The following is a 25814-nucleotide window of genomic DNA, read 5'->3' on the forward strand; positions in this document are numbered from 1 at the left end:
TCTCTCGGACCTCGTTTCCACAGCAACAGCTGGGAAGTCGACATTTTTACCCCATGTTCCCTCACAGCTAAAGAAAGCACCGTATTATCAGGTTGCCTTTCGGCCCCAGAAAGGCAAGCAGGTTAAAGGCGCATCCTTTCTGCCCAGAGGCAGAGGTAGGGGGAAAAAGCTGCACCATACAGCCACTTCCCAAGAACAAAAGTCCTCTCCCGCTTCCTCTAAGTCCACCGCATGACGCTGGGGCTCCACAGGCGGAGCCAGGTGCGGTGGGGGCCCGTCTCTGGAACTTCAGCGACCAGTGGGCTCGCTCACGGGTGGATCCCTGGATTCTACAAGTGGTATCTCAGGGGTACAAGCTGGAATTCGAGACGTCTCCCCTTGCCGTTTCCTCAAATCAGCCTTGCCAACAGCTCCCCCAGACAGGGAGGCAGTGCTGGAGGCGATTCACAAGCTGTATTCTCAGCAGGTGATAATCAAGGTACCCCTCCTTCAACAAGGACGGGGTTACTATTCCACAATGTTTGTGGTACCGAAACCGGACGGTTCGGTGAGACCCATTTTAAATTTGAAATCCTTGAACACTTATATAAGAAGGTTCAAGTTCAAAATGGAATCGCTCAGGGCGGTTATTGCAAGCCTGGATGAAGGGGATTACATGGTATCACTGGACATCAAGGATGCTTACCTGCATGTCCCCATTTACCCTCCTCACCAGGAGTACCTCAGATTTGTGGTACAGGACTGTCATTTCCAATTCCAGACGTTGCCGTTTGGTCTGTCCACGGCACCGAGGGTATTTACCAAGGTAATGGCCGAAATGATGATACTCCTTCGGAAAAAGGGAGTTTTAATTATCCCATACTTGGACGATCTCCTTATAAAGGCGAGGTCCAGGGAGCAGTTGTTGGTCGGCGTAGCACTATCTCGGGAAGTGCTACAACAGCACGGCTGGATTCTGAATATTCCAAAGTCGCAGCTGGTTCCTACAACGCGCCTACTGTTCCTGGGGATGGTTCTGGACACAGACCAGAAAAAAGTGTTTCTCCCGGAGGAGAAAGCCAAGGAGTTGTCATCTCTAGTCAGAGACCTCCTGAAACCAAAACAGGTGTCGGTGCATCACTGCACGCGAGTCCTGGGAAAGATGGTAGCTTCCTACGAAGCAATTCCATTTGGCAGGTTCCATGCAAGGATCTTTCAGTGGGATCTGTTGGACAAGTGGTCCGGATCGCATCTTCAGATGCATCGGCTGATAACCCTGTCTCCAAGGACCAGGGTGTCTCTGCTGTGGTGGCTGCAGAGTGCTCATCTTCTAGAGGGCCGCAGATTTGGCATACAGGACTGGGTCCTGGTGACCACGGATGCCAGCCTTCGAGGCTGGGGGGCAGTCACACAGGGAAGAAACTTCCAAGGACTATGGTCAAGCCAGGAGACTTCCCTACACATAATTATTCTGGAACTACGGGCCATTTACAATGCCCTAAGTCAGGCAAGACCCCTGCTTCAACACCAGCTGGTGCTGATTCAGTCAGACAACATCACGGCGGTAGCCCATGTAAACCGACAGGGCGGCACAAGAAGCAGGTTGGCGATGGCAGAAGCCACAAGGATTCTCCGATGGGCGGAAAATCATGTGATAGCACTGTCAGCAGTGTTCATTCCGGGAGTGGACAACTGGGAAGCAGACTTCCTCAGCAGACACGACCTCCACCCGGGAAAGTGGGGACTTCATCCAGAAGTCTTCAAAAAGATTGTAAACCGTTGGGAAAGGCCACAGGTGGACATGATGGCGTCCCGCCTCAACAAAAAACTAAAAAGATATTGCGCCAGGTCAAGGGATCCTCAGGCGATAGCTGTGGACACTCTAGTGACACCGTGGGTGTACCTGTCGGTTTATGTGTTCCCTCCTCTGCCTCTCATACCCAAGGTACTGAGACTAATAAGAAGGAGAGGAGTAAGAACTATACTCGTGGTTCCTGATTGGCCAAGAAGAGCTTGGTACCCAGAACTTCAAGAAATGATCTCAGAGGACCCATGGCCTCTGCCGCTCAGACAGGACCTGCTGCAGCAGGGGCCCTGTCTGTTCCAAGACTTACCGCGGCTGCGTTTGACGGCATGGCGGTTGAACACCGGATCCTAAAAGAAAAGGGCATTCCGGAGGACGTCATTCCTACACTGATTAAAGCTAGGAAAGATGTGACCGCAAAACATTATCACCGCATATGGCGGAAATATGTTGCTTGGTGTGAGGCCAGGAAGGCCCCAACGGAGGAATTTCAGCTAGGTCGATTTCTGCACTTCCTACAGTCAGGGGTGACTATGGGCCTAAATTGGGTTCCATTAAGGTCCAGATTTCGGCTCTGTCGATTTTCTTCCAAAAAGAACTGGCGTCACTGCCTGAAGTTCAGACTTTTGTAAAGGGAGTGCTGCATATTCAGCCCCCTTTTGTGCCCCCAGTGGCACCTTGGGATCTCAACGTGGTGTTGGATTTCCTAAAGTCGCATTGGTTTGAGCCACTTAAAACCGTGGAGATAAAGTTCCTCACGTGGAAGGTGGTCATGCTGTTGGCCTTGGCGTCGGCCAGGCGTGTATCAGAATTGGCGGCTTTGTCATGTAAAAGCCCTTATCTGATTTTTCATATGGATAGGGCGGAATTGAGGACTCGTTCCCAATTCCTTCCAAAGGTGGTATCAGCTTTTCATGTTAACCAACCTATTGTGGTGCCTGCGGCTACTCTGGACTTGGAGGATTCCAAGTTGCTGGACGTAGTCAGGGCCCTGAAAATATATGTTTCCAGGACAGCTATAGTCAGAAAAACTGACTCGCTATTTATCCTGTATGCACCCAACAAGCTGGGTGCTCCTGCTTCAAAGCAGACTATTGCTCGCTGGATCTGTAGCACGATTCAACTTGCACATTCGGCGGCTGGTCTGCCGCAGCCTAAATCTGTAAAAGCCCATTCCACGAGGAAGGTGGGCTCTTCTTGGGCGGCTGCCCGAGGGGTCTCGGCTTTACAACTTTGCCGAGCTGCTACTTGGTCGGGTTCAAACACGTTTGCAAAATTCTACAAGTTTGATACCCTGGCTGAGGAGGACCTTGAGTTTGCTCATTCGGTGCTGCAGAGTCATCCGCACTCTCCCGCCCGTTTGGGAGCTTTGGTATAATCCCCATGGTCCTAACGGAGTTCCCAGCATCCACTAGGACGTCAGAGAAAATAAGAATTTACTCACCGGTAATTCTATTTCTCGTAGTACGTAGTGGATGCTGGGCGCCCGTCCCAAGTGCGGATTGTCTGCAATACTTGTATATAGTTATTGTTTAACTAAAGGGTTATTGTTGAGCCATCTGTTGAGAGGCTCAGTTATATTTCATACTGTTAACTGGGTATAGTATCACGAGTTATACGGTGTGATTGGTGTGGCTGGTATGAGTCTTACCCGGGATTCAAAATCCTTCCTTATTGTGTCAGCTCTTCCGGGCACAGTATCCTAACTGAGGTCTGGAGGAGGGGCATAGAGGGAGAAGCCAGTGCACACCAGGTAGTCCTAATTCTTTCTTAGAGTGCCCAGTCTCCTTCGGAGCCGCTATTCCCCATGGTCCTTACAGAGTTCCCAGCATCCACTACGGACTACGAGAAATAGAATTACCGGTGAGTAAATTCTTATTTTTGTTAGCAATTGGACAAAACCAGGGGAGACAGATGTAATATGTGCAGAGAGAGTTAGATTTGGTGGGGTGAGTTCAATCTGCAATCTAATTTGCAGTGTAAAAATAAAGCAGCCAGTATTTACCCTGCACAGAAACAAAATAACCCACCCAAGTCTAACTCTCTCTGCACATGTTACATCTGTCCCCCCCCCCCCCCCCCCAGCAGTGCACATGGGCCCTCATTCCGAGTTGATCGGTCGCAAGGCGAATTTAGCAGAGTTACACACGCTAAGCCGCCGCCTACTGGGAGTGAATCTTAGCTTCTTAAAATTGCGACCGATGTATGCGCAATATATTGCGATTACTAACTACTTAGCAGTTTCAGAGTAGCTTCAGACTTACTCTGCCTGTGCGATCAGTTCAGTGCTTGTCGTTCCTGTTTGACGTCACAAACACACCCAGCGTTCGCCCAGGCACTCCCACCGTTTCTCCGGCCACTCCTGCGTTTTTCCCGGAAACGGTAGCGTTTTCAGCCACACGCCCCTGAAACGCCGTGTTTCCGCCCAGTAACACCCATTTCCTGTCAATCACATTACGATCGCCGGAGCGAAGAAAAAGCCGTGAGTAAAAATACTTTCTTCATAGTAAAGTTACTTGACGCAGTCGCAGTGCGAACTTTGCGCATGCGTACTAAGCGGATTTTCACTGCGATGCGATGAAAAATACCGAGCGAACAACTCGGAATGAGGGCCATAGTTTTGTCCAACTGCTAACAAAATTCCTGCTGCAATCAACTCAGAATTACCCCCTATGTACTAAGGCTTGGAGAGAGATAAAGTAGCAGCCAATCAGCTTCTAGCTGCCATGTCACAGGCTGTGCATGACAACGATTGGCTACTACTTTATCTCTCTCCAAGGCTTAGCACATCTCCCCCTGTATCTGGTGAGGATTATTATTACATGACTGGCAAGCAGCTGTCAGGGTGCGCTACATGTACCACTGAGGCAGACATAGGGGGCGTGGCGTGGGAAAACAGGAAGTGGCGTAGCTGTGGGCACAGGTTTGGGCGGAAGTGACGCACGGCGGCGGGCTGGGCCTGGGCGCAGAAGGTGACGCGATGGGCGGGGCCTGGGCACGGGAGGTGACGAGGTAGGCGGGGCCTGGGCACAGGAGGTGACGCGGTGGGCGGGGCGTGGCAGTGCCGCGTGTGTTCCTCAGTGAGAGCCGGAGTTACACGTGGTGTGAGCGGCCTCAGTCTCCCCGCGCCCGGAGCTCCCCGCCGCCGCCATGTTGGTGCTGTTTGAGACCGCAGCGGGATACGCTATATTCAAGGTGAGGTGACGCCGGGGGAGTGCGGGGGTCCGGGACGGTAGGGGAGGCCATGTGCGCTGCATCGGCCGCTGTGTAACACGTGCTGTATCCAGTGTATGTACTGTGCTGCTGCGTGTGTGCTCACTGCACTGCCTGAGGGGGGTCATACTCACTGTACCACTCTGTAATGTGCTCACTGCACCGCCTGAGGGGTCATACTCACTGTGCCACTCTGTAATGTGCTCACTGCACCGCCTGAGGGGGGTCATACTCACTGTACCACTCTGTAATGTGCTCACTGCACCGACTGAGGGGTCATACTCACTGTGCCACTCTGTAATGTGCTCACTGCACTGCCTGAGGGGGTCATACTCACTGTACCACTCTGTAATGTGCTCACTGCACCGCCTGAGGGGGTCATACTCACTGTACCACTCTGTAATGTGCTCACTGCACCGACTGAGGGGTCATACTCACTGTGCCACTCTGTAATGTGCTCACTGCACTGCCTGAGGGGGTCATACTCACTGTACCACTCTGTAATGTGCTCACTGCACCGCCTGAGGGGGTCATACTCACTGTACCACTCTGTAATGTGCTCACTGCACCGCCTGAGGGGGGTCATACTCACTGTACCACTCTGTAATGTGCTCACTGCACCGTCTGAGGGGGTCATACTCACTGTGCCACTCTAATGTGCTCACTGCACCGCCTGAGGGGGTCATACTCACTGTACCACTGTGTAATGTGCTCACTGCACCGCCTGAGGGGTCATACTCACTGTACCACTCTGTAATGTGCTCACTGCACCGCCTGAGGGGGTCATACTCACTGTACCACTCTGTAATGTGCTCACTGCACCGCCTGAGGGGGTCATACTCACTGTGCCACTCTAATGTGCTCACTGCACCGCCTGAGGGGGTCATACTCACTGTGCCACTCTGTAATGTGCTCACTGCACCGCCAGAGGGGGTCATACTCACTGTGCCACTCTGTAATGTGCTCACTGCACCGCCTGAGGGGGTCATACTCACTGTGCCACTCTGTAATGTGCTCACTGCACCGCCTGAGGGGTCATACTCACTGTACCACTCGTGTAATGTGCTCACTGCACCGCCTGAGGGGGTCATACTCACTGTACCACCCTGTAATGTGCTCACTGCACCGCCTGAGGGGGTCATACTCACTGTGCCACTCTGTAATGTGCTCACTGCACCGCCTGAGGAGGTCATACTCACTGTGCCACTCTGTAATGTGCTCACTGCACCGCCTGAGGGGTCATACTCACTGTGCCACTCTGTAATGTGCTCACTGCACCGCCTGAGGGGGTCATACTCACTGTGCCACTCTGTAATGTGCTCACTGCACCGCCTGAGGGGGTCATACTCACTGTGCCACTCTGTAATGTGCTCACTGCACCGCCTGAGGGGTCATACTCACTGTGCCACTCTGTAATGTGCTCACTGCACCGCCTGAGGGGTCATACTCACTGTGCCACTCTGTAATGTGCTCACTGCACCGCCTGAGGGGGTCATACTCACTGTACCACTCTGTAATGTGCTCACTGCACCGCCTGAGGGGGTCATACTCACTGTACCACTCTGTAATGTGCTCACTGCACCGCCTGAGGGGGGTCATACTCACTGTACCACTCTGTAATGTGCTCACTGCACCGCCTGAGGGGGGTCATACTCACTGTACCACTCTGTAATGTGCTCACTGCACCGCCTGAGGGGGGTCATACTCACTGTGCCACTCTGTAATGTGCTCACTGCACCGCCTGAGGGGGGTCATACTCACTGTACCACTCTGTAATGTGCTCACTGCACCGCCTGAGGGGGTCATACTCGCTAACACCCTGTAATGTGCTCACTGCACCGCCTGAGGGGGTCATACTCACTGTGCCACTCTGTAATGTGCTCACTGCACCGCCTGAGGGGGCCATACTCACTGTACCACTCTGTAATGTGCTCACTGCACCGCCTGAGGGGGTCATACTCACTGTGCCACACTGTAATGTGCTCACTGCACCGCCTGAGGGGGTCATACTCACTGTGCCACACTGTAATGTGCTCACTGCACCGCCTGAGGGGGTCATACTCACTGTGCCACTCTGTAATGTGCTCACTGCACCGCCTGAGGGGGTCATACTCACTGTACCACTCTGTAATGTGCTCACTGCACCGCCTGAGGGGGGTCATACTCACTGCACCACTCTGTAATGTGCTCACTGCACCGCCTGAGGGGGTCATACTCACTGTGCCACTCTGTAATGTGCTCACTGCACCGCCTGAGGGGGGTCATACTCACTGTGCCACTCTGTAATGTGCTCACTGCACCGCCTGAGGGGGTCATACTCACTGTGCCACTCTGTAATGTGCTCACTGCACCGCCTGAGGGGGGGTCATACTCACTGTACCACTCTGTAATGTGCTCACTGCACCGCCTGAGGGTGTCATACTCACTGTACCACTCTGTAATGTGCTCACTGCACCGCCTGAGGGGGTCATACTCACTGTGCCACACTGTAATGTGCTCACTGCACCGCCTGAGGGGGTCATACTCACTGTGCCACTCTGTAATGTGCTCACTGCACCGCCTGAGAAGGTCATTATTTATTTATTTATTACCAGTTATTTATATAGCGCACACATCTTCCGCAGCGCTGTACAGAGAATATTTGCCCATTCACATCAGCCCCTGCCCCAGTGGAGCTTACACTCTATATTCCCTATCACATTTACACACACATACACATTCGCACTAGGGTTAATATATTGTTGGGAGCCAATTAACCTACCTGTATATTTTTGGATTGTGGGAGGAAACCGGAGTACCCGGAGGAAACCCACGCAAGTACGGGGAGAATATACAAACTCCACACAGTTAGGGCCATGGTGGGAATCGAACCCATGACCTCAGTGCTGTGAGGCAGTAATGCTAACCATTACACCATCCGTCACTGTGCCACTCTGTAATGTGCTCACTGCACCGCCTGAGGGGTCATACTCACTGTGCCACTCGTGTAATGTGCTCACTGCACCGCCTGAGGGGTCATACTCACTGTGCCACTCGTGTAATGTGCTCACTGCACCGCCTGAGGGGTCATACTCACTGTGCCACTCGTGTAATGTGCTCACTGCACCGCCTGAGGGGTCATACTCACTGTGCCACTCGTGTAATGTGCTCACTGCACCGCCTGAGGGGGTCATACTCACTGTACCACTCTGTAATGTGCTCACTGCACCGCCTGAGGGGTCATACTCACTGTGCCACTCGTGTAATGTGCTCACTGCACCGCCTGAGGGGTCATACTCACTGTGCCACTCGTGTAATGGGCTCACTGCACCGCCTGAGGGGGGTCATACTCACTGTGCCACTCGTGTAATGGGCTCACTGCACCGCCTGAGGGGGGTCATACTCACTGTGCCACTCGTGTAATGGGCTCACTGCACCGCCTGAGGGGGGTCATACTCACTGTGCCACTCGTGGAGGGAGTATGTGCTCATTGCACTGCCTGGGGGGGTCGTATTCGGTGTGCCGCTTGTGAAGGAGGTATGTGCTCACTGCACTGCCTGAGGGGGTTGTACTCACTGTGCCACTTTTGGAGGTGGTATGTGCATTCTCAGCACTTCTGTAATCTGTATGGTCATACACTGTAGTGTCCAGGAGGTGGTGCCATACATCTACCAGACACTGCTGCTGGGTGTGCCGTCAGTGTGGGGCCTCTCACTAATGTACAGTACGTGCCAAGTGCCCATTACTGTGTATCACCGCTGCAGTATAGAGCGCTGTGTACCTACCTGAGTCCACTTACCCAGCCTGAATGTCTCCTGCCCCTGCCAGCAGCCCCCAAACCTCAGTGTAACCTCGGTAGTGAGGATCCACAAAACCTCTAAAGGGGGGGTACACACAGAGAGATCTGCCTAGATTGCTTAGAAATGGAGCACTCATCTCTCCGTGTGTAGGGTGCCGGCGACAGAGATGTGCGACCCCGCGTGTCGCTATCGCCGGCTCTAGTTTTGGCATGTATGCCTAATCTAGTAGATTGCTTCACTGAAATGAGCGTCCCCCTCGCTCAGCACATATCTTAACTCTAGATACGGGTGTGTGCTGCTACAGACGGGTGTCAGTATACTAGATACGGGTGTGTGCTGCTACAGACGGGTGTCAGTATACTAGATACGGGTGTGTGCTGCTATGGACGGGTGTCAGTATACTAGATACGGGTGTGTGCTGCTACAGACGGGTGTCAGTATACTAGATACGGGTGTGTGCTGCTATGGACGGGTGTCAGTATACTAGATACGGGTGTGTGCTGCTACGGACGGGTGTCAGTATACTAGATACGGTTGTGTGCTGCTATGGACGGGTGTCAGTATACTAGATACGGGTGTGTGCTGCTATGGACGGGTGTCGGTATACTAGATACGGGGGTGTGCCGCTATGGACGGGTGTCAGTATACTAGATACAGGTGTGTGCTGCTACAGACGGGTGTCAGTATACTAGATACGGGTCTGTGCTGCTATGGACGGGTGTCGGTATACTAGATGCGGGGGTGTGCCGCTATGGACGGGTGTCAGTATACTAGATACGGGTGTGTGCTGCTATGGACGGGTGTCAGTATACTAGATACGGGTGTGTGCTGCTATAGACTGGTGTCAGTGTACTAGATACGGGTGTGTGCTGCTACAGACGGGTGTCGGTATACTAGATATGTGGGTGTGCTGCTACGGACGGGTGTCAGTATACTAGATACGGGTGTGTGCTGCTACAGACGGGTGTCAGTATACTAGATACGGGTGTGTGCTGCTACAGACGGGTAACAGTATTTCTCTAACGTCCTAAGTGGATGCTGGGGACTCCGTAAGGACCATGGGGAATAGCGGCTCCGCAGGAGACTGGGCACATCTAAAGAAAGCTTTAGGACTAACTGGTGTGCACTGGCTCCTCCCCCTATGACCCTCCTCCAAGCCTCAGTTAGATTTCTGTGCCCGACGAGAAGGGTGCACACTAGGGGCTCTCCTGAGCTTCTTAGTGAAAGTTTTAGTTTAGGTTTGTTATTTTCAGTGAGACCTGCTGGCAACAGGCTCACTGCAGCGAGGGACTAAGGGGAGAAGAAGCGAACTCACCTGCGTGCAGAGTGGATTGGGCTTCTTGGCTACTGGACATTAGCTCCAGAGGGACGATCACAGGTCCAGCCTGGATGGGTCCCGGAGCCGCGCCGCCGGCCCCCTTACAGAGCCAGAAGAGCGAAGAGGTCCGGAAAAATCGGCGGCAGAAGACGTTCCTGTCTTCAATAAGGTAGCGCACAGCACTGCAGCTGTGCGCCATTGCTCTCAGCACACTTCATACTCCGGTCACTAAGGGTGCAGGGCGCTGGGGGGGGGCGCCCTGAGACGCAATAAAACATGACAGAAATACCTTACATGGCAAAAAATACATCACATATAGCTCCTGGGCTATATGGATGCATTTAACCCCTGCCAGAATATACAAAAAACCGGGAGATAAGGCCGCCGAAAAGGGGGCGGAGCCTATCTCCTCCGCACACTGGCGCCATTTTCCCTCACAGCTCAGTTGGAGGGAAGCTCCCTCGCTCTTCCCTGCAGTCACTACACTACAGAAAGGGTTAAAAAAAGAGAGGGGGGCACTAATTAGGCGCAGTATTAAAACATACAGCAGCTATAAGGGGAAAAACACTTATATAAGGTTATCCCTGTATATATATAGCGCTCTGGTGTGTGCTGGCATACTCTCCCTCTGTCTCCCCAAAGGGCTAGTGGGGTCCTGTCCTCTATCAGAGCATTCCCTGTGTGTGTGCTGTGTCGGTACGTTTGTGTCGACATGTATGAGGAGAAAAATGATGTGGAGACGGAGCAGAGTGTCTGTAACAGTGATGTCACCCCCTAGGGGGTCGACACCTGAGTGGATGAACTGTTGTAAATTACGTGACAGTGTCAGCTCTGTATAAAAAAACAGTGGTTGACATGAGACAGCCGGCTACTCAGCTTGTGCCTGTCCAGACGTCTCATAGGCTGTCAGGGGCTATAAAGCGGCCGTTACCTCAGATGGCAGATACAGACGCCGACACGGATACTGACTCCTGTGTCGACGGTGAAGAGACAACCGTGATTTCCAGTAGGGCCACACGTTACATGATTGAGACAATGGAAAATGTTTTATACATTTCTGATAATACGAGTACCACCAAAAAGGGGTATTATGTTCGGTGAGGGAAAAACTACCTGTAGTTTTCCTGAATCTGAGAAATAAAATGAGGTGTGTGATGATGCGTGGGTTTCCCCCCGATAACAATTGATAATTTCTTAAAAAGTATTGGCTGCATACCCTTTCCCGCCAGAGGTTAGGGTGCGTTGGGAAACACCCCCTAGGGGGGATAAGGCGCTCACACGCTTGTAAGAACAAGGGCTCTACCCTCTCATGAGATGGCCGCCCTTAAGGATCCTGCTGATAGAAAGCAGGAGGGTATCCAAAAAGGTATTCACACACATACTGGTGTTATACTGCGACCAGCTATCGCCTCAGCCTGGAGGTGCAGTGCTGGGTTGGCATGGTCGGATTCCCTGACTGGAAATATTGATATCCTAGATAAGGATAGTATATTATTGCCTATAGAGCATTTAAAAGATGCATTTCTATATATGCATGATGCACAGCGGAATAATTGCCGACTGGCATCAAGTATAAGTGCGTTGTCCAATTCTACCAGTAAAATGGTCAGGTGATGCGGATTCCAAACGGCATTTGGAAGTATTGCCTTTTAAAGGGGACATTTGGGGTCGGTCTTTTAGACCTGGTGGCCACGGCAACAGCTGGGAAATCCACGTTTGTACCCCAGGTCGCCTCTCAAAATAAGACGCCGTATTATCAGGCGCAGTCCTTTGTTGGCAAGCGGACAAAAGGTTCCTCTTTTCTGCTCGTGACAGAGGTAGAGGAAAAAGGCTGCAGAAATCAGCCAGTTCCCAGGAACAGAAACCCTTTCCCGCCTCTGCCAAGCCCTCAGTATGACGCTAGGGCTTTACAAGCTCAGGCACGGTGGGGGCCCGTTCTCAATAAATTTCAGTGCGCAGTGGGCTCACTCGCAAGTAGACCCCTGGATCCTTCAGGTAATATCTCAGGGATACATATTGGAATTCGAGACGTCTCCCCCTCGCCGTTTCCAAAAGTCGGCTTTACCGACGTCTCCCTCTGACAGGGAGGCAGTTTTGGAAGCCATTCACAAGCTGTATTCCCAGCAGGTGATAATCAAGGTACCCCTCCTGCAACAGGGAACGGGGTATTATTCCACACTATTGTGGTACCGAAGCCAGACGGCTCGGTGAGACCGATTTTAAAATCTAAAATCCTTGAACACTTACATACAGAGGTTCAAATTCAAGATTGAGTCACTCAGAGCAGTGATTGCGAACCTGGAAGTAGGGGACTACATGATGTCTCGTGACATCAAGGATGCTTACCTTCATGTCAAAATTTACCCTTCTCACCAAGGGTACCTCAGGTTATGGTACAGAACTGTCACTATCAGTTCAGACGCTGCCGTAGGGATGGTCCACGGCACCCCGGGTCTTTACTAAGATCCAGGGAACAGTTGGAGGTCGGTGTAGCACTATCTCAGGTAGTGTTGCGGCAGCACGATTGGATTCTCAATATTCCAAAATCGCAGCTGGTTCCGACGACTTGTCTTCTGTTTCCTAGGGATGATCCTGGACACAGTCCAGAAAAAAGGTGTTTCTCCCGGATGAGAAAGCCAGGGAGTTATCTGAGCTAATCGGGAACCTCCTAAAACCGAACCAAGTCTCAGTGCATCAATGCACAAGGGTTCTGGGTAAAAATGGTGGCTTCCTACGAAGCAATCCCATTCGTTAGATTCCACGCAAGAACTTTCCAGTGGAACCTACTGGACAAATGGTCCGGGTCGCATTTTCAGATGCATCAGCGGATAACCCTGTCACCAAGGACAAGGGTATCCATCCTGTGGTGGTTGCAGAGTGCTCATCTTCTAGAGGGCTGCAGATTCGGCATTCAGGACTGGGTCCTGGTGACCACGGATGCCAGCCTGCGAGCCTGGGGAGCAGTCACACAGGGAAGGAATATCCAGCGCTTAGGGTCAAGCCTGGATACATCACTTCACATAAATATCCTGAAGCTAAGGGCCATTTACAATGCTCTAAGCTTAGCAAGACCTCTGCTTCAAGGTCAGCCGGTGTTGATCCAGTCGGACAACATCATGGCAGTCACCCACGTAAACAGACAGGGTGGCACAAGAAGCAGGAGGGCAATGGCAGAAGCTGCAGGGATTCTTCGCTGGGCGGAAAATCATGTGATAGCACTGTCAACAGTATTCATTCCGGGAGTGGACAACTGGGAAGCAGACTTCCTCAGCACGACCTCCACCCGGGAGAGTGGGGACTTCACCCAGAAGTCGTCCACATGATTAAAAAACTCGACAGGTATTGCGCCAGGTCAAGAGACCCTCAGGCAATAGTTGTAGACGCTCTGGTAACACCGTGGGTGTACCAGTCAGTGTATAGGCCCCCATCCACTAGTCCGATTTGGGCAGTTTTCTTCAGATTTCGACACATCTGACCGTCATATCTGAAGAAAAGTGTCGCATCGGATGGCTCTTCCGATCCGATGCGCACTCCCGTGTCAGATATATCTGAACTACAAATCTCTGAGGCTGCCTCAACTATTTATCTGAATCTGAAGAAAACAGGTGCACATCGGATTGTTTTTTTTTACTTCAGATGTATCGGATCAGATTCATCTGAAGCGTCACTTGACTGGCATCTCCCTGACCACTCCCACCCACCAAGAGGGGGAACAGCGGCAGCAGCAGCATCAGATCAATCGCATGTAGCATGTGTGCATCAGATATATCTGATGCGATCTGGCACATGATATATCGCATCAGATATATCTGAAGTGAATGTAATTAAAATTAAAGCCAGGGTCTGATCCAATTCCCGGGACGCTCCCGGGAGAGTTCAAGAGAAATCTGATGCTATCTGCAGTTCAGACAAGTCTGAGTAGTGGATGGCCACCTTTAGTGTTCCCTCCTCTGCCTCTCATACCCAAGGTACTGAGATTGATAAGATGGAGAGGAGTAAGCACTATATTCGTGGCTCCGGATTGGCCAAGAAGGACTTGGTAACCGGAACTTCAAGAGAGGCTCACGGAGGATCCGTGGCCTCTACCTCTAAGAAGGGACCTGCTCCAGCAAGGACCCTGTCTGTTCCAAGACTTACCGCGGCTGCGTTTGACGGCATGGCGGTTGAACACCGGATCCTGAAGGAAAAAAGGCATTCCGGATGAAGTCATCCCTATCCTGATCAAAAGCCAGGAAGGATGTAACCGCAAAAACATAATCACCACAATTGGCGAAAATATGTTGCGTAGTGCGAGGCCAGTAAGGCCCGACGGAGGAAATTCAACTGGGTCGATTCCTACATTTCCTGAAAACAGGAGTGTCTATGGGCCTGAAATTGGGGTCCATTAAGGTTCAGATTTCGGCCCTGTCAATTTTCTTCCAAAAAAGAACTAGCTTCAGTCCCTGAAGTTTAGACGTTTGTAAAAGGGGTACTGCATATACAGCCTCCTTTTGTGCCTCCAGTGGCAATTTGGGATCTCAATGTAGTTTAGTTCCAAAAGTCACATTGGTTTGAACCACTTAAATCTGTGGAGTTAAAATATCTCGCATGGAAAGTGGTCATGCTGTTGGCCCTGGCCTGGGCCAGGCGCGTGTCAGAATTGGCGGCTTTATCCTGTAAAAGCCCTTATCTGATTTTCCATTCGGACAGGGCGGAATTGAGGACTCGTCCTCAGTTTCTCCCTAAGGTGGTTCCAGCGTTTTCACCTGAACCAACCTATTGTGGGGCCTGCGGCTACTAGGGACTTGGAGGAATCCAAGTTGCTGGATGTTGTCAGGGCCCTGAAAATATTTCCAGGACGGCTGGAGTCAGGAAATCTGACTCGCTGTTTATCCTGTGTGCACCCAACAAGCTGGGTGCTCCTGCTTCTAAGCAGACTATTGCTCGTTGGATTTGTAGTACAATTCAGCTTGCACATTCTGTGGCAGGCCTGCCACAGCTAAAATCTGTAAAAGCCCATTCCACAAGGAAAGTGGGCTCATCTTGGGCGGCTGCCCGAGGGGTCTCGGCTTTACAACTTTGCCGAGCAGCTACTTGGTCAGGGGCAAACACGTTTGATAAATTCTACAAATTTGATACCCTGGCTGAGGAGGACCTGGAGTTCTCTCAATTGGTGCTGCAGAGTCATCCGCACTCTCCCGCCCGTTTGGGAGCTTTGGTATAATCCCCATGGTCCTTACGGAGTCCCCAGCATCCACTTAGGACATTAGAGAAAATAAGAATTTACTTACCGATAATTCTATTTCTCGTAGTCCGTAGTGGATGCTGGGCGCCCATCCCAAGTGCGGATTGTCTGCAATACTTGTACATAGTTATTGTTACAAAAATCGGGTTATTATTGTTGGGAGCCATCTTTTCAGAGGCTCCTCTGTTATCATACTGTTAACTGGGTTCAGATCACAAGTTATACGGTGTGATTGGTGTGGCTGGTATGAGTCTTACCCGGGATTCAAAATCCTTCCTTATTGTGTACGCTCGTCCGGGCACAGTATCCTAACTGAGGCTTGGAGGAGGGTCATAGGGGGAGGAGCCAGTGCACACCAGTTAGTCCTAAAGCTTTCTTTAGATGTGCCCAGTCTCCTGCGGAGCCGCTATTCCCCGTGGTCCTTACGGAGTCCCCAGCATCCACTACGGACTATGAGAAATAGAATTATCGGTAAGTAAATTCTTATTAGATACGGGTGTGTGCTGCTACAGACGGGTGTCGGTATACTAGATACGGGTGTGTGCTGCTATGGACGGGTGTCGGTATACTAGATACGGGTGTGTGCTGCTATGGACGGGTGTCTGTATACTAGATACGGGGGTGTGCTGCTATGGACGGGTGTCTGTATACTAGATACGGGGGTGTGCCGCTACAGAGGGGGGTCTGTATACTAGATAGTGTAAACTCTAGGATTTTTTTAGGGCAGGGTGCTGACCTTGGGGAGGGCACATTTCTTTATCATCCACTAGGGGTCACTGGAGTACTCTTGGGATATGGACGGGCGTAGCCGAACAAAGGCACTGAATATTTAAATTTAGGACTCTCCCCCCCTCCATATCCCCGAGTACCTCAGTGTACTCTCTGTGTTTTTTCGGTGCTCACAGCACGAACATTGGCTTGTGGTATAACCACACTTGGATTTTTATTTTTAATTTTTATTTTTAATTTTTATTTTTACACTTAGCACATCCCTTCCCAGTTTCTGGAAAAACATGGGTCCGGGATAGTGCCGCTGCACGGGCAGCGAATGGCGTGTCGGTCCTCACAAAGAGCACCCTCACAGCCACAGGCGCTAAGCGCATGGTGTGTCGGTCCTCACAAAGAGCACCCTCACAGCCACAGGCAGACACTGTATCCTACTGCCACTGGACGGAGCTTACAGAAAGAAGCCCCGTCACAGCCAGGATGAAAGCCCCGTCACAATCTGGACGGAGCTTACAGAGTGCGGCACTACAAGGTATGGTGGGGGGTCAGGGCGGTCAGCTCACGCTGCCGCCCTGCTGTGTGGGGAAAGCCTTTATTGTTACCACCGCTTTGCCCGCCGCTTACAGCGCGCTCATTAGCAGGATACCCCGCTGAACGAAGAGAGCGGCCGCACGTCACTCACAGACGCCGGCCGCTCTCCCAGCCACTGTACCAGAACTCTGCCACTGTAGAAACGTATCCGAGCGGCCGCACGTCATTCAAAGACGCCGGCCGCTCTCCCAGCCACTGTACGCGAGCGCCGCCCAAGCAGCCACTCTGCGTACCCGTGTCTAAAGCTCCGAGCGGCCGTACGTCACTAAAGACGCCGGCCGCTCTTCCAGCGCTGCACCCGGCCACTGCTGTATGAGGCGCCGCCCGTTCTTCCGGAGGGCTCCCCGGCGCAATATAGCAGCGCTCCCCGGGTTTCCCTAGGCTCCCTGCACTCGCTTCCGGCCGCTGCACAGGGAGAAGCTAAAAGCTACATCACAAGCAGCGCGACTGCAGGGGGGTGACGGTGAGTAAAGCCCATAGCAGCAGCAAAGGCTGCATGGGTTAAGAGACTGCTCAGTTTTAAATAAGAGACTGCTCAGTTTTAAACAAGTTATTGACCCATAGCAGCAGCAAAGGCTGCTTGGGAATAAGATATATTGGAAATAATACATCACTGCAGGCAGTGTTGAGTAAAGCCCATAGCAGCAGAAGGCTGCATGGGTTAAGAGACTGCTTAGTGTTTAAACAGTTAATGGAAATAACTGGAAGGCTAGCTAAAGCATAAGGCTGCAAGATAATGTATTGTAAACTGCACGGATTTTACTGTATAATAGACCTGTAACTGTAGAATAGGCTATTAAGCCTATATTTAATGTATAATAGGCTATTAAGCCTATATTAACACTGCAGCAGGTAACCTGTCCTGTGATTTTCAGTGGAAGCATGGCATGACGGTCATTTTAATCATTGCTGTTCTTACAGGTTATAATTCCAGAACATTCCGCCCATACACCTATACTCCACAAGGAGGCGCAGGGGTGTTAGTGGGAAGTTTTTGGTTCAGTTTCACATAAGTTAGCCATGTAATCTGTATTTCTACTTAATTCTAGAACATTCCTGCCCTACATCTCTAAGCCACCAGAGGCGCAGGGAAGTTAGTAGGAATTTGGTTCGGGTTTCATATGCCCATGTGAACTGCTTTTCACATAAAGAATACTTTGATTTCTCTTCATATCGAATAAATCTTTCGGTTTTTGCTAAAGATTTCCGAAGAGAGAAACAAGCTTGAGTTTCATATGAATAGGCTGTTCAGCAATAACATATATATATATGACACATAATAACTTCATTAAGCCGTGCAAGTGCCTGTCTGTTGCCTATTGTGGTGTCTGTCTACATAGCGAGTAGGGCTATAGTGCAGACTAAAAATAATTTTAAAAATCCTATGTTAACATTGGCAATTCAAATTAAAAGAGCGGTAACATCGGAGTCTCGGAATGTCTCCGCCAGCTCTAACAAAAGACAGTCTTTCCAAAGGGCCAATTTCCCTTTGGGTACCAGAGTGTTTATTTCACTGGTCTTATAATTTAATGCACGATTCTATGTCAAATTTCACACCGATAACTACGAGTGAGAAGGGTACATTAGTCCAGCACTCGGATAGTGCGGGGGCTTTTTAACAACCATACATAATCGTTTCCAAAAGGACGCGATCCGCCATTGGTAGATGATTTTCTGTCAAACATTATAAAAACCCAGGATACATTTGGGTCACTAGAATCTATGTATGAAACAATGACGATCACTGGTAAAAGAAGCTGCAGAGTATATCTGTAAAGCTTCTGCTAACGCCGGTTATTTTCATTGTCGCTAGTTAAGCGCGACAAGGCCAGAGCTTGTTTGCTCATAAATTTGATATACTTGTAACGGTATTTTATCCCTTTATGATATTCAGCCATTACCGCATACAGTATACTTGTAACGGCGTTTTATCCCTTTATAAGAAACAGTCACGCCTTGTAACGACAGGACGTTACAGTCAGCAAGCCAGTGGTTTGATGACCTCTTTTACAATTGTGGAAGCGCGTCTTTACATGTTACATTTGCGAGGTTTCAGGACTTCAACTCATACATGTCTCAGCTATTTACAGCTTAAAGTACAAAACTGCCTCTGTCGAACGGTTTGGCAGGTTGTCATTTAGTCTTTGCTGGTTTATAAACCAGGCAGTAGTACGCCAACAGAGTCAGAGTTACTTATTCCCTTCTGTTTGAGCAAAACCAAACAGCTCCGTCGCAATATCAATCAGCAAGTCATTTACTACAGTTAGAAAATTGATTTTCTGCGGTTAGTATTTGCTTATTGGAGCCACAAAATTTGCATAATTGCATTTGATCTTCACAATGCGTATTTACCCAGTCCGGTTTGTTCATCACAGGTTCTAGCGTTTGCAAATCGCCACAACCATTAACCATTTCATGTCTACCGTTGCTTATCGCTTTGGGTATTTACCAAAGTGATGTTGGGATGATAGCTCATCTCACATAAGAACTCTGTCTCAACAAAGTTCCTCTAACTTGCGCTACTAAGGTATACTGCGGTAGCAGATCAAGTTCGAAAACAATCGCATCTAATTCCGTCTAAACGATGTCAATTCCTAGGTAAGATTATAAATACGGTAAATCAAAGACTTTTACCTACTACACCAGCAAGAACAAATGTACATCTAGTAATTAGCACAAAACACGCACACTAGCGGTACATTGGTGTATTCACCTATTAAGAATAAAGATGTGTTTTCAATTTAGTTCGCCACCCTTCACTCGCGTTTCCCACAGAGGGACAAGGGTGCATATACTCTGGACGACAGTCGCAGAGGGTCAGGATTTGTAGTTAAAATCAGCGACAAAGGTTCTAAAACACGACAGATTGCGGTCGATAAATGTCCTAGAACTCTGTGCATTTTACAATGCAATACATGATTCGCTTTCAGTCTGACCAGGGATATACTCTGGTTTCTCTTCAGAACGAATAAATCTTTCGCCTTTTACTAAAGATTTCCGTGGAGAGGAACCACCGTGAGTTTCATGTAAATTTTTGATGCCTGCCTCACGCTGGCCTTAAGCAGTCAAACAAGGCAACGGCAGTTGCATACACAACAACCAGTGAGAACCAAGAAGCCGCATGGCAATGCGGCATGAGAACCAAGAAGCCGCATGGCAATGCGGCATGTGACTCAAATCCTCAATGGCTCAGAACACCATTATGTGAAAATGTCAAGAGATCATTCCGTGAGTGGACATCTGTTAGACAGAGGATCTCACCAGTCAGGATTTGGATCCTGAAAACTGGACATTAAATCCAGAGGTGTGTCATACGTGAGTCCACAGAAGGGGGTTACCCTCAAGTATACATGATGGCATCTCGCCACAATTAGAAAAGCTCAGTATGTGTACAAAACAGATCACAAGGGCAGTGGCGGTGGAGTCTCTCACATTCATGTGGTCATTCAGCATCGTGTATCTGGCTCCACCATTTTCCGCTGCTCTCTCCGTTGCCAAAACGGATCATAAGACAGTTTGTCACAGTCATACTGGTGGTATCTCATGGGTTTCGGAGAAGTTTGCTTCTCGAATTTTCAAGGAATACTTGCACACGATCTTGGCCCGCTCATAATACGTCCAACCTGTTACATCAGGGAACGTTAGTTTACCCATAGTTACCTATGTACCTATTATCTATGTACCGCAGCTGCGGTTGACGGGGTGAGGGTTCAGACCGCCCTCTTAAGAAATAGAGCATTACAGTATCGGTTATACCAACCATGTTACGAAATAGTAAGCCGCTTAAGGCAGCTCATTATTACAAAATTTCGTGTGCTTACATAGGTTGTAAACCTCGGAAGTTTCCAACATCATCCTTCAAGTTACCCGTATTCTGTTAAACGGGGTGGGATGGAAAACTGAGTTGATCTGCACTAAGAGTGCAGGTATCTGTGTGGTAAACTTATTTTCAAAGACGTTTGCCTCTATTTGCGTCTGTACACATCTTTCTACAAGGTGTCATCAAAGTTCAGACTCTATTTATCCCACCTACAGCGCCAGGCGACTTGAAGTTGGGTTCAGATTTCTTACAGTTTTCATATTTTGAACCTTTTCAACAAATGGGAATTAAGTTTCTCACTTTGGAAAACATTTTTCTTCTAGCCTTGGCTTCGGCAAGGGTTTTGTTTTCATATTTGGGTGCCTTGTATTCCAAGCCACCGTATTTGAGTTTTCTCATGACAAAGCAGATCTTCGGACGAATCACGCTTTCGTATTCTTCACATCAATATACCAATAGGGGTTCCTGTGTGGACAGCACATTCTAGAATTCTGAATGTGGTACACGCATTACGCGTTTATATATGTCCCGAACGTCAACAGTACGTGATATGAATCCGTTGTTTGTTCTCTATGATACTGCCAACTGGGGTTAGCCAGTTTCTCCTTCATCCACTAGGGGCCACTGGAGTGTAGTTACAATGGGGAGATAGTAGGTGGTATTGGTAGCTGGCACTTTAAAAATTCTCACACTGTGGCTAGCTCCTCCCCTACTATCTCCCCTCCAAGCCAGTCTTAGTTAAGTGCCCGAGGTAGCTGGTTCACTTGGGTTTAGCTGAAGAATTTTCTTCTTTTTTCTTTATTATTTTATTTTTCTTACACACACTCACAGACTGGCAGCTCTGCCACTGCCAGTCTGCACCGTGGGAGCTGCCGGCGGGGTCCCATCGCAGCTGCGTGCGGCTAGGGATGGGCCCCGGCTGAGGGAGACACTGAGCTCTCCTGAGTTGGCGGACACCGCTGCGTGCGGCGCGTGTCGCGGCCACTCCATCCAGCAGAAGATTCCGGCAGCATGGCAGCGGTGAGTATCAAAAAATGGTCGGACACCGCTGCGTGCGGCTTGTGTCGGGACCACCCCACCACAGAAGATTCCGGCTGGACGCCGCTGCGTGCGGCGTGTGTCGGGGCCGATCCACCAAGAACACAGTGGTGAGTGAAGTATACTTTATTTGTGGTGGCTATGTATGTTTTTAGAGCAATGCACTGTTTATTGTTGTACAACCCACTCCAGAAGGGCTCTCTGGGGCTGTAATGTACTTTATTGTATCCTTACCTGTCCTCCTCATGGAGAAACAGACAGGATGATTGGGGGAGGCTGAGTATGTGTTTATACAACCCTGACTGAAAAACGGGTGTGTGTCATTCTGATAACCCTCTGCTCCCCCAGCTCCCCGCACCCCCCGCACAGATCCCCACTCAGCGCGACTCACAGAGCCGGCACAGGGATCCCGCTCGAGCGCAAAGCAATGTTTAAATTTGGCGCCTTGTACGGAGGGGGCGGAGCTAAGTCCCGCTCTGTAGAGCGAGCTCAGCGCTCCCTGCTCCCAGGCGGCGACTCGCGCTCTGTTCAGCGCAACACTCCCCGGCGGCGGCTAGCAGATACAGGGCTCTACTAGCGCTGTATAGCGGGCTCAGCGCTCAGCGCTCGGCGGTGACTCGCAGGCCCAGCGGAGGGTACAGCTCGCTTCCCGCTTAGTTTTGCAATAAGGCGCCATAGCCGGGGGGCGGAGCTAACTCCCGCTCTGTACAGCGGGCTCAGCATTCTCCGCTCCCCGGCCACTGTTATAGTGTAATAGGCATTTATGTGAGTTTAATGCACATGGTGCTGAGGAGAATGTGATATAGTCAGAGTGGCTCAGCACTAATCCAGTTATCCACTATATAGATTTTATCGCATAGCCCAGAGGAGTTTCACTCTGGCGGCCATTTCCTCCATGCACAGACCTGGCTTCATATTTGCAGTGTCTCCTATAGCCCAGTGGGCTAATCTTGCATACTCAGAGACAAATACAAATAAAGTCCCAGGTATATTAACAGTTAACCTGCTTTACTCAGCGGGCTCCCAGGTCTCCCCGTCGCTAGGCAACAGCTCTGGGATTTGTAACTTTTCGATACTTCAGGCTGCTGAAATATAGATACATTCCTCCTGCAGTAGAGTCCTCTACCCAGCATTTTCCTACTTGCAAATCAGGGAACCTGCTCTATTACAGTAGCTGGGACTCAGCTCAATAATAATTAAAAGGATCTACTGTGCAGTATTTATTTACCTACGGTGTGTGTGTATATATACATATATAGTTATGTTTGTGCATGTATATATATAGATATATATATTTAAGTGCGTGTAGGTATGTATATAGATAAATCCATAAAATACCAGATATAGGGGATAAAAGCCTATGGCCACACCACCCTGAACACGCCCGATCTCGTCTGATCTCGGAAACTAAGCAGGGTCAGGCCCGGTTAGTACTTGGATGGGAGACCGCCTGGGAATACCAGGTGCTGTAGGCTACTTCCGCAATGTTTTCTAATAACAACATCTTGCACATAACATTTTCCCCCATCTTTCTCACAGGCTGGTCACCATTTTGAAAAGCCAGCGGAACCTCAGAGAAACATCTGGTGCACCTTAATTAGCGGTACACTAAATACAGGGCGGGGTGTTGCCTTCCCTTTATTATTCCTTGTTGTCACTAGTTACTAATGCTATTTGTAATTGTGGAATGCGTGTAAGGCATAAGACAAATAGCGCTGCGGCTCAGTACGCTAGTAGCGGGTATCTGAACAGGGGTTTGAATCCAAACAAAACTTTAAGGAGAACTCCTATAGCCTAGGGCTAAGACTCCTGTCCCACAGCGCAGCGTTGCTGGTTCAGGTCTCCGCTGCTCCAGAAAGTTTATTTTAATCGTATCGGTCACTACACATTATAGTGCACACCTTACGTAGGGCTCTGTTTATTTAACCCACCTTTTCTCCTTTCGTTTGTCTCTCCTGGGATAGTCGAAGAATTCCCTCTTAGGTGTGAAGTATGCGGCGGAGCCATCTGCTTCGCCCTCCACGCACCTGCACACCCCTGTTTGATCAATGATGCAGGTAATGTCACTATTAACCAGACAATAACTCATTAGGTAAGCCCTTGGACTTTGGTTTCCAAGGTCACAGGATCAAATCACAGCGGGACCAAACACACCTTTCCAAAAAGAAACTTTGCTAACATTCCATGCATTACTGATGTCTGTTTTCTGTGGATCTGAACCAGTGTCTCAGAATATACAGGTACATAATACAGCAGTTCATCTGATACTGCAGGTAAAGGAGGAGGACACGTCAAGTCCATCAGGGTTCCACGCCATTGACGAAAATGACAGCGACTGGTTCAGTTTCGGATGAGCTGGGCAGGCTCCGGTAGGCGGCCGACAGACACCCGAATACACAATATCGGGTATCAAACAAGGTTTGTTTTCCTATCTTTTCCCCGCAGATGGCAGGAGATGGTATCAGAACCTCTCTAGGGTATACACCTCGGTGTATCGCCGGTCCATCAAGCCGCCGTTTTCCTGAGGCAACCTTGCTCAGGGATCCATCGACATATGCGGCAGCATGGTTCTACCGTATCCGGAGCAGGTAGGTTGGGGAACAATTGTCCTCTAGGTTACAGGATGCTTCGCATCAGGATCAATTGATACTTTGATACAGGTCAGAATCACGATTCTGCTTTATGTTCCTTGGAGGTCTCCATGTCTACAGACTCGGACCCTGCATCTTCGCTTGGGCTGTCTTAACCCGACGACCTCTGGGGCTGCGACAGTGACAAGTAAACATGAAATCCTACGGGGCAGATGGTTCTGGGGAAGGAACTTTCTGCAGGATTTCTTGAACCAATGGAGGTAGGTCCACTTTGATTTCTCCTACTACTGCCCCAGCTCCAAGACAGACCTTTACTGGTCTTCCCTTTAGATTTTTTCGTGCCCTTTCAGGTTTTTGACTCCACACGGGTGATATCTTCGTCGCCAGGGGTTCTCAGGGTAAAAAGGCTGAAGCAGAGGTTCAACATCCTCAGTCCAGTCTGATTTTATGTCATCCTATACACCCATTACACCTGCAGGGTCCCAGGGTAGGCGCAGGTCGATGGGAGAAGGCTTGGGCGGTTACAACCGTCTCAGGAGTCCCTCGGCATAGGTCGGCTGATTTACGATGACAAGAGAGTCATACTGCAGGCTGCGCTCCATAGGTTTCTAACCGCAAAGGGTGTTGATCCCTGTTTTTCACATATCATTTGAATTAGGACAGTTCTCAGGCCTTTGTTTTCTTTTCACGTTCCGAAGCCAAGTGGCTCGGACAGGCCTATTCTGGCCTTACAATCCTTTTAGTCTGTGATTGCTAGTTTAAACAAGAAAGGGAGTTTTACGTGTCCCTTGTCTTCAGAGATGCCTGTTTACTGATTTCCGTTGGACAGGCTTTTCTCAGATTCCCCCTTAACAGGATTCTCATTTTCACTGTAAGTCCTTTACTCTTCTCTCTTCCGCTCCCACAGAGTTTAGAAAGATAACAGAATAACTCTTTTTCAGGGGCAGTGGGTGACGTTGGTTCCCTAATGGGACAATTTACTGCTACTATCCCACTCTGTACATTAGGTGGCTTCTGAATATCCGGAGGATCCACGAGCTTCTGATTCGACACAGATCCAATTTATGCTCCGCATAGACGTTTCTCAACACGGTCCGTCAGAGGTTTTTTCATTCCTCGGCACCAGAGACTCTATTTCTTCAGTCAAGTTGCGACGTAATGAGTGGTCGCCTCCATTCCTCTCGGAACGGGGGACAACAATCTTGTTTCCAGATCAAGCCACCAGGTCAGACTCCTGGGTGAGGGAACATGCCCCGGAGTTTTGTCAGCTGGTCCGCTGTGGGCGGAGATTTCGGATCGACCTCAGGGCGTTCTGACTGACTCGTTAACCCTTTATTACTCTCGGACGGCAGTAGCCGTGGAGGCCCTCAGGGCTCCGGGGAGTTTTCTGGTTATTCTATCCTGCCTCCTTTTTCTATTTCTACTTCATGTTCAGTAACACAGGAGGGGATTATGCGTGCTAGTCCTCTCGGTGGCGCTGGTTGGGCCACGCATGACTTGAAGATACAGATACGCCTGTTGTCAGTAGAGGAGCCTTGGCTCCTACCTCGACTGGACTGTCTACTTCAACAGGCTCCTTTTTTCTCCTTGTTCAATTTTACACTGGTTTCGGTTACCCGTGTGACTGTTCACGAGACCTCAGAAGGGAGGAGTTCCCTAGTTCGGTTAGGCCTACTGGGCTCCGATTTCAGAAGTCTATTACCTCTTCTCGCTTTTGCCACTTTGGGAAAA

General features: G+C 49.9%; 1 protein-coding gene and 3 non-coding genes across 4 annotated transcripts in view; all 4 read left to right on the forward strand.

Moving 5' to 3' along the window:
- Positions 1–4813: 4813 nt before the first annotated feature.
- Positions 4814–25814, forward strand: part of NOP58 (NOP58 ribonucleoprotein) — a 49058-nt gene continuing 28057 nt past the window's right edge. Inside the window, exon 1 of the mRNA XM_063932591.1 lies at positions 4814–4978. Within this exon, the coding sequence (XP_063788661.1) occupies positions 4934–4978 (45 nt within the window). The 5' untranslated portion in view covers positions 4814–4933. The remainder of the gene's footprint in view (positions 4979–25814) is intronic.
- Positions 17787–17897, forward strand: LOC134946927 (U5 spliceosomal RNA). Its single transcript, XR_010182480.1, has one exon. It is a non-coding gene; the product is annotated as a U5 spliceosomal RNA (small nuclear RNA).
- On the forward strand, positions 19578–19691 carry LOC134946824 (U5 spliceosomal RNA). The gene has a single exon (XR_010182409.1). It is a non-coding gene; the product is annotated as a U5 spliceosomal RNA (small nuclear RNA).
- Positions 22849–22967, forward strand: LOC134946461 (5S ribosomal RNA). Its single transcript, XR_010182168.1, has one exon. It is a non-coding gene; the product is annotated as a 5S ribosomal RNA (ribosomal RNA).

The sequence above is a fragment of the Pseudophryne corroboree genome, chromosome 7 (genome assembly GCF_028390025.1).
Source record: "Pseudophryne corroboree isolate aPseCor3 chromosome 7, aPseCor3.hap2, whole genome shotgun sequence".
In the NCBI taxonomy this organism is placed as follows: domain Eukaryota; kingdom Metazoa; phylum Chordata; class Amphibia; order Anura; family Myobatrachidae; genus Pseudophryne; species Pseudophryne corroboree.